The sequence below is a fragment of the Centroberyx affinis genome, unplaced genomic scaffold (assembly GCF_046629955.1).
Source record: "Centroberyx affinis isolate AG114_WGS23_722 - 3 ecotype Tasmania unplaced genomic scaffold, CSIRO-AGI_Caff_v1 ptg000156l_1, whole genome shotgun sequence".
Lineage (NCBI taxonomy): Eukaryota > Metazoa > Chordata > Actinopteri > Beryciformes > Berycidae > Centroberyx > Centroberyx affinis.
Window position 1 is genome coordinate 31,077 of NW_027278853.1, and position 9,085 is coordinate 40,161.

A 9,085-nucleotide genomic window follows, 5' to 3' on the forward strand; every position below is an offset into this window, starting at 1 on the left:
TTTTACTTACAGCTAATGATAGCTAGTCACAACTCTTTTCTTTAAAGCTCTTTGGAACAATCATTAGTTAGACCACACTGACAAGATCTAGCAAGTGAATCAGTTGGTAATCAGAAAGTGAGTCACCCAGATGGCATACATTTAACCAGTGGTGGAAGAAGTACTCTGATCCTTTACGAATGAAAAATCCTACTTAAGTAAAAGTACGTAAGTATTAGCAGCAAAATGTAGTTAAAGTATTAAAGTAAAAGTAGTGGTTTGGTCCCTCTGACTGATATTTTATTATATATGACATCATTAGATTATTAATACTGAAGCATCAGTGTGTGAGCAGCATGTTACTGTTGTAGCTGCTGGAGGTGGAGCTAGTTTGAACTACTTTATATACAGTTAGCTAGTTTAGTCCAGTGGTTCCCAACCTAGGGGTCGGGCCCCTCCAAAGGGTCACCAGATAAATCTGAGGGGTCGTGAGATGATTAATGGGAGAGGAAAGAAGAAAAAACAAAGTTCTGTTCACAAATCTGTTTTCAGTTTTTGGACTTTTTCTCTAATCTCAGATTTTTGCTGAAATATTGGATCATTTGAACATTTATTGAAATGAAACCATGTGAGGTTTAGAGGGAAAAATCACTATTTGGTGGAGCTGTTAACAACTCATAGACATCTGAAATGTGACCCGACTACACACTGCTTTTTGTAAGACGTCAAAAGCCAAAAAGGTTGGAAACCACTGGTTTCATCTTTAACAATGTGTTGTATTTTAAAAGCTTGTTATATTATCCATTGTGTCAAATCTCCATCTGAAAAGTAACTAAAGCTGTCAAATAAATGTAGTGGAGCAGAAAGTACAATATTTCCCTCTGAAATGTAGTGGAGTGGAAGTATAAAGTAGCATCAAATGGAAATACTCAAGTAAAGTACAAGTATCTCAAAATTGTACTCAAGTACAGTACTTGAGTAAATGTACTTAGTTACTTTCCACCACTGCATTTAATTGTCAATATAATTAAAATATATTTAAATTTGATCTAATTCCTACCAGCTATTTGATTGAATTTAACTAAATTCACTCATTTGTAATCATGCTGCATTCAAGTCATATGGCAAAGATAAATATGAGCTTCCCACTTTACCAACATGGTAAATGCCATGATAAGCCACAACTACATGCTTGAGTTTTGCTTTGCGGTTGACAGTGCAGTCTTTGCAATGTATCTGAAAAACATGAACTCAATTGTGTCATCACTAAGCGCATGTGTATCAAGTGTGAAAAAGCTGATTAGGAGCCACCAAAATCTACAGAAAAATACAATCATGGAGTTTTACAGCTTCAAACAAGTTTGAACCTCTGACACTTCCAAGTTGTTGCTGTCAAGTTGTGGCAGTGGTTATTCCCATAGGACTTGAATGCAGCATAAGATTTAGCATATGATTGGCCCTACAGGGTGCACATTAGCCATTATTTGGCCACTTTGAACAAGCCTCTCCAACTTACTTTGAGCTACCATCATACATCATGTCCTCCAATTACGTTTTTCAGGAACTTTCAGACTTTTTCCTTCAACATTATGGAAATTTCAATTGACAAATTTAAATTTCTGGCCCAAAAGGGGACTACATGGATTACTGTGGACCACTAAGAATGAAAGACACAATGAACATGGATTGAGTCCAGTTTTATTAATGGTATGTTGAAACATTTATTTTCATTTTGAGATCCCAGTTCTTATGCTATGGAAGCATATTGCAGGCACAATTGAAATGTAATATGTAAAATGGCAATGTAATGCTTCAAAGTTCAAAATGAAAATTGAAAGTTGAATAATGAAAATTCAATAATGTCTTTTGCATTTGCCATTTCGTATACTAGTATTGACATTTAATTTTAACAGAGATTTGCACATTTTATGATTAGCTTTTCATTTCATGTGATTATGCAATAATGGTGTCAAAATGATAATTGAAAAAAGTCATCAAATTTCATTGTCAAAAACATACTACGCTATAAAGGTAGCAAAGTGCAAACAGTTATCCAAATGTGAAAAGTGAATATGCTTCCATATTATACTGGCAGTACAGTTTGTGCTAATGAATGCTAGTGCCAGTGCTGCCTGCCAACCAGCTGTGCAGTTGGAGTGTGTTGGCAGTGCTAGCATGATGTACGTCGACAAGCTTGAGTTGAGTTAGCTTCACAGTTTGGCTTCTTAAATTTTGCGAACAATTTTTGAAAGAATGAACATCATGAGCAGTTGGACAAGAGCACAGACAATGTATTCAAAGGGTTTTGAAGAACTGCCAGCAATTTAAAAAGGGCCTGTCATGCATCTAAAATGTGGTGATTATACATAGGGGTAAAAGGGCTCGTTCCTCTTGGGTTCCCCCTATAAATTTCAGGGGGCGTGTCTACATTTCCATCGTGAGTTATGGAGACTTCGGCAAATGGTAGTAATTTCCATAAATAGATTTTTTTGTGGTAAAGTGAGAGGTAACATTGTATTGTATTATTCCTGTTGTATCAAGTCATAGTTTGAGGTAGTTACAGAATGTCTTCTTTTGACGAAACAGAGTGTTATCAGTCTTTGCACCTTGTCCAACACTATAGTCACCATGTTGTAAACTTCCAAACGGCAATATGGCTAAAAATGTAAACTTGAACAATATTTGCAACTATCTTAAATTGTGTGCAAAGTTTTTTGGACAATCTACCATATAGTATGTCCTTTTAAGTTTAAAAGTCAGATGCCAAGCACCAGTATTTATACATATATTTATATATGTACAAATACACAAAGCAGTATATATTTATAATACCCACTGACTGTGTATACTACTGTATGTTTGCCTTAGACGCCCAAGAGTAAGTCCACAAGGAGAGGAGAATTTTTCCTCAGGTATAAAACACATTAAGGAGCTGAGAGGGCGTCCTTTCCCTTACGTCCAGTACTGGCTTTCCCGGGCAGTGTCTCTCTCAGAACAGGAAGGAGTATGGGCTGTCTCTGTGGCCGTGGCTGTCCAACGAGAAGGAGGGGATGGCCACCTCAAACATGGCACCACCGGCCCGCTGGAAGGTAAAGGTCCCCCTGATGGTGAAAAAAAACACAAACAAATCACACCCTACTCTCTCAGATAAGATGAAACTTCAACGACTAACTAAACTCAAAGCTAAAATCTGTGTGAAGCCTGACATCTAATGGTGAAAAGCGGGGTACTGCACTGGCCATCTGCTATTGGCTGATCTTTGGTGCCAGGTGATGTCTCCCTCTATAGAGTACAACAGGTGGTAACTTGAAGAAATTGAGAATCCTATCAAGATAATACTGCTTCATTTTTTTCCTCTCATTTTGTTGACAGCATGACTATTAAACAGTGAAAGAGATAGATAGAATAAGCGTAATAAGTGGCAGAATAATCGATTAATCAGCAGAATAATTGTTTATCAAAATAATCATTAAGTTGCAGCCCTAGAGTGTGTCTGTGATGACTGGCGGGGCTCACCACATGTGTCCACTGGGAGCCTGCAGGGAAACGTGGCTGCTATACTGGAATGCCGGCTGCTCCTTGGACAGCACCGGCTCCTGTAAACACACACACACACACACACACACACACACACAGATCTCTGGGTAAAACCTTACATGAACTCTGGTTTGTAACACATTCACCTCATTACATTACACCTGCACAAATGCTTTACAACAGCTGCGTGAATACTGGGTCGATCCTCATGTCAGCTTCCACTAAGTGTTCATGTAATACTAGCAGTGGTGGAAGAAGTACTCAGATCTTTTACTTCAGTAAACGTAGAAATACCACAGTATAAAAATACTCTGTTACAAGTAAAAGTCCTGCATTCAAAATGTTACTTAAGTAAAAGTACAAAGGTATTAGCATCAAAATGTACTTAAAGCGACAAAAGTAAAAGTACTCATTATGCAGAATGGCCCATTTCAGGATAATACAGTATATATTATATTATTGAATTATAATCATTGATGCATTAATGTGTAAGCTGCACTTTAATGTTGCAGCTGGAAAAGGTGGGGCTGATTTCCACTACTTTATATACTGCTGGGTAGCTTACAGTAATCTATAATAATACATCACAATTTATTAGTTGATTATATTTTGTATTCATAATCTCTGCAAAGTAACTACTAGTAACTTAAGTTATCAAATAAAGGTAGTGGAGTAAAAAGTACAATATTTCCCTCTGAAATGTAGTGGAGTAGAAGTATAAAGTAGCATAAAATGGTAATACTCAAGTAAAGTACAAGTACCTCAAAATTGTACTTAAGTACAGTATTCGAGTAAATGTACTTAGTTACTTTCCACCTCTGAATACTAGGGTCGTTGGCGGTGCAAAACTGTCTATTAAATTTTCAAAATAAAAGTCCTCGTGGAAATTCCTGCCATTTTACATGAAATACCTTGATTTGACAGTGACATTTATAAGTCGCACACCGTCCTAGGGTTGAAACAATAAGGGCTTTTGAACATCAATACTAATTTAAACAATCTATGGAACCTATGGAACGATCTATGGAAGAGCACGCATGCACAGAGACTCTTGAATAATTCAAAAGAAGTGATGGCAAACGACTGACCTGTCCCACCACTCCTCTGCCCCTGACCGTTTCTAAGGTGCCAGAAAGGCTGAAGATCCTCCAGTGTCTTTCTCTGAGCTGAACCACTTCATCCCCCATGTTCTCCAGACGGATGCTGTAGCGCCACTGGGAAAAGAACAGGAGTCATGAGGGTTGACGTTCGAAAATGAGTAAATTAAATCCTTGACAAAAAAATAATGCTTCTACAGAGCGGATTCTCTACATTGAGACCGAATGACAAACTTCAAGTAAGTACATTTTCACACAAAATAGATATATAGACAATTTTGGAGCAGAACTCTTCACGCATTGAATATGAAAATGTTATTCCGCTGCCATGTTATGGGTACTTCTCAGCATTATTCACCATAAAACCGCCATAAAACTACAGGTTTTCACTATAAAAATCACAAGAATGGTAGTTACTAAAAAAAATGTTTATCCTCTTACCCAGTAAACATGAGAATCCTGGACTTCCTGATATTGGGAAAGAGAGGACGGACACACATTAGCATCCCATTTGCTTTTGAAGTGTCTAGAAATACAATACAAAAAAGCCAAACAAAGCTTATTTTGCTATCAGCCAGACAAGCGTACCCTCATGCCCATATAGAAAGGGATAACGGTGACTCGGATTTTCTCGGTGGTCTCTCTGTGGACGTCTGACAGCTCCAGCCAGAGGTGGTTTTTCTCCTGCCACAGCCGCAGTGTGTCCTTGGGGACGAAGGGGGGCGCTACAGGGCGTGGACGAGGACAGAAATCATAGTACTCATTACTGGTATCGCTGCACCACTTGACCATATCAAATTTGGATTTATAATAGTAAAATGCCAGGAGACAAATAGATCATTAATAAATATCTGTCTTTGACCTACCATTAGAAGCTTCGAACTGGAAGAAGCGCTTAAATAGATCATGTTTGATGGGAACCTGGTCGGTAGAGTTGTAGGGCAAGATGTCTTCATGACTCACATAGTCTAAACCTGGAGACAGACAGACAGACAGGTAGAAATAAGGAGGGAGGCAACATTGAAACTTACTGGCTACAAAACATGACAGTATTAAAAAAAAAAAGCAGATTATCTACTGGTTCTCATTGTAGGACTCCTGAGTGTTTGATAAGCAGCTCTCCAAAACAATTCCACAACAGATTAGCCTACTGAGCCAGTTGGCTACAGTCACAAGGAATGTCACTTTTTCTTAACTTGTTTGTCATAGGGCAATAGTTACAAAAAATGCATTTAAGAAGATTTTCTCAATGGCATTGGTTTGCTAGAATGTAAACAACAATTTAAAAATGTCATTACAAAGTGCAAATAATATAATTTGGATGGAGAGCTTGTGAAATTGTGATGGTCAAGCTGTCTCATTTGTGATTGCTACAGCAGAATAACATGGAGCTAATATCGCAATTCGTTTTTCTGCCCCATGATACGTATCGTCACTTTTTTGCATTGCGATATATTGAATTTCGATATACTGTCCCATTCCTACTACCCACATATTCCCAACCGGTCTTGGGATTCAAACCAGCAATCGCCAGGCTACACACCTACTTCTCTAAACTCTAGGGCAGTGGTTCTCAACGAGGGGTCCGGGGACCACCAGGGGTCCTTGACGGGGTTCCAGGGGGTCCCCAGCAAATTGATGAATTGTTAAACTTCTTCATTATTTAATTTACAAGAAGTTAACACAGTTATATACTGCAGAAAAATGACTGTTTTGATCATAGTTTTAGTGTTATCTCTCTACCAACAATACAGATAAGTCTTGGAATTCTGGACAAAATCATATCTAACAATAAAAATAGTCTCACTGCTCTAGGGTACTGTCGCCCCAAAGAGTTCTTTTTTCCAAAGAGTGTTTTGCAAATTCAGCCACTGAAGTCCCACTGACCTGGTATGGCGTAGAGTGCCCTGTTGTCATCATGGCTGGCCAGAAATGTCACCGCTTCAGTCTGGGACCTCTGAGACTGACAAACACACAAAAAAACACAGTTTCCATATAGGTTAAGTGATGGCAGTTTATTTTAATATGGCACAGCACATTGGCATTTGGATCAGATCAGATACTCACAATGTGCAGGCAGTCCCTTGCATCTATTAGGACTTGGTAGTGTGTGTGAGTTTTGGCCTTCAGCTCTTTAAAACTGTGTGCGCCCGAGGCCTCTTGCTTACTGCGGGCAACAGTACAGTGAGGTGAGAACAGGGGCAGGTGATACAGGAACAACACAGCAAGATTCCACTGTTAACCCTTCAATTCAAAGTATTCAGTATTTCCCATGTTAGACCATCGTAGGACACTAAAACTCTCCATTGAAAACCATGCAGATTAAATTCTTTTAGGTGGGTTAGCAGCTCCTTCAGGCAGGGTGAGGCAGGTTCTATTGCAGGTTTTATTGCAAGAGTAGAAAAAAAGGGAGGAGCCTCATTCATATTGCACTGGCCAATATGGGATTTTTAATAAAAGGCAAATATTGACTCAAAATTGCTGATAACAAGCAAATTTTTATTTAGGTATGAAATATTGTAAGGAATATTATTTGAAAATTTCAGTTTTGTTTGACATCACATGTAGCATTAATATTAATTAATTTGATTTAGGGCTGGGCGATAATTCAATATTCTTTAACGGTTTTATATATAAAAACTCTCATAAAATGAGGTATGGTAGGAATATTATTTGAATATTTCTGTTTTGTTTGACATCACACCTAACATTACCATTCGCTTCAATGAGATGAACATTAATTTGATTATTTAACTTGATTTTGCATACATTAACCATATCGTGATATATATTGATATCGAGAAAAATTATCGTGATATTGATTTCAACCATATCGCCCTGCCCTAGCATGTGATTTTGCATACATGAGCCATATCACGATATATATCTATTGAAAACATCCTTGATTATCATGATATTGATTTCAACCACATCACCCAGCCCTATCTAACCCTAACGGAAACTGTCAACGACTTTTCTTTATATTAAAATATATTGTTTGAAGAGTGTGAATGGTGTGTTGCTGATGTGTTTTACCTCTCTGTGGTCGGAGGACTGATGTCGCGATTGTAGAGGCGGGCATGCCAGGGGAAGAGCACAATCCCTCTGTACCCAAACACACTGTGCAGAAACAACTACGGGAAACCACAAGGATTGTTTAAGGCCAGAAATGTACAATCACGGTAAGGAAGTACACCAAGGTATTCACTGTTAGGCAATGAACATGGATTGGATTAAAACCCTTCAGTAGGTGAATTTATGGGAAACATCTCTCACTTGTCCTGATTCATATCTCCCTTGCTGCTTCGGTGCTTCGAATACTCCTACTGTCTCCAGAACTTTCTTCTCGGGCCTAGGTCATGAAAGAGAACACAGACATCTTAAAAATAATAAGATTAAGACAAACATAAGACTACGACAACAGCATGTTTCCATTTCCTTGTGGTTTATTTACTAGTAAAAGGTGAATGTTGAATAATCATTTGAGACAACATGCAACCAACCTTTGACTAATGTGAAAAAAAACGTACAATGTGCAGAATGTGATTTAGTAACTCTAGTCTGACCATGGCATATTAAACGACTTCATTTGGACAGTAGGTATGGGACGATATATAAAAATGCAATATATCACAATACAAAAATGTTACAATACGTATCGTGGGGCAGAAAAATGAATCACATGAATGGCAAAAAACAAAAAAAAAGACGTCCCATTTACGACATTTGAACGCGAACAGAGGTAGGAGCTTGCGTGGAGCACTTGAAAGCAGCATTATTTAAATTCATTTTGAGAGCTAAAGCGAGCTTTTTAACTCACTTTTTACATATAACCATTTGTATATACCCAGAGAGAAACACACAGTGTCAGAACCCATTTCTAACCATCCGCTTCAACTTAAGATATGGTGTGAAGTGAGTATAAACACATTTATAGCGACGACTTGAACTGTCAGGTTAGCGTTAGCATTGTCATTAGTTAGCCTAGCTTGGGTGTTAACAACTTACCTGGACGACATAAACCGTTTCTGTTGGACGCTGAATAACCCACATACCGAACATAATGAATGGAGTCCGTTAAATCTATCTTTACTAGTTGTATAAACGCTCAATGTTCTCGTAACGTTTTCTGCATAGAATTTATTAACAGTCGACACTAGCGAACGCCGTAGGATGCAGGCCGCCATCTTTGTTTATATATATATATGACCCGTATGCTGCATTCAGGTGCTATGGGGAAAGACGGTCGATACGACTTTCCTGCTTCAGAATTCCATTCACTTATGCCGCGTTCAGGTCATGCCGGGTTTACCGTAAATACGAGGTACCGACTGGGAAAAACCATTCACGTCTGCCTCCTAGTGGTAAGTAGGATATGCGAGATATTTTGAATGGCTCCAATAGTGGATCCATCAATGTTGGCAGTCCAAGATAATACAAATCTAAATTATAAGTTATATTCACAGTAATAC

At 38.2% G+C, this 9,085-nt stretch overlaps 1 protein-coding gene across 2 annotated transcripts; it reads right to left on the reverse strand.

Annotated features, from left to right (window-relative positions):
- Nucleotides 1–1,782: 1,782 nt before the first annotated feature.
- Nucleotides 1,783–8,800, reverse strand: LOC139655498 (polymerase delta-interacting protein 2-like). Of its 2 annotated transcripts, XM_071532945.1 has the most exons (12): nucleotides 8,622–8,800; nucleotides 8,488–8,493; nucleotides 7,890–7,965; nucleotides 7,650–7,747; nucleotides 6,681–6,780; nucleotides 6,501–6,576; nucleotides 5,480–5,587; nucleotides 5,202–5,338; nucleotides 5,055–5,081; nucleotides 4,605–4,730; nucleotides 3,496–3,575; nucleotides 1,783–3,080 (listed from the first exon to the last, which is right to left on the reverse strand). In XM_071532945.1, the coding sequence occupies exons 1-12, from the start codon at nucleotides 8,798–8,800 to the stop codon at nucleotides 2,969–2,971; spliced, it is 1,125 nt and encodes a 374-aa protein (XP_071389046.1). In that variant the 3' UTR covers nucleotides 1,783–2,968. The 2 variants fall into 2 exon arrangements, with proteins under 2 accessions (XP_071389046.1, XP_071389037.1); XM_071532936.1 differs by lacking the exon at nucleotides 8,488–8,493.
- Nucleotides 8,801–9,085: the final 285 nt, after the last annotated feature.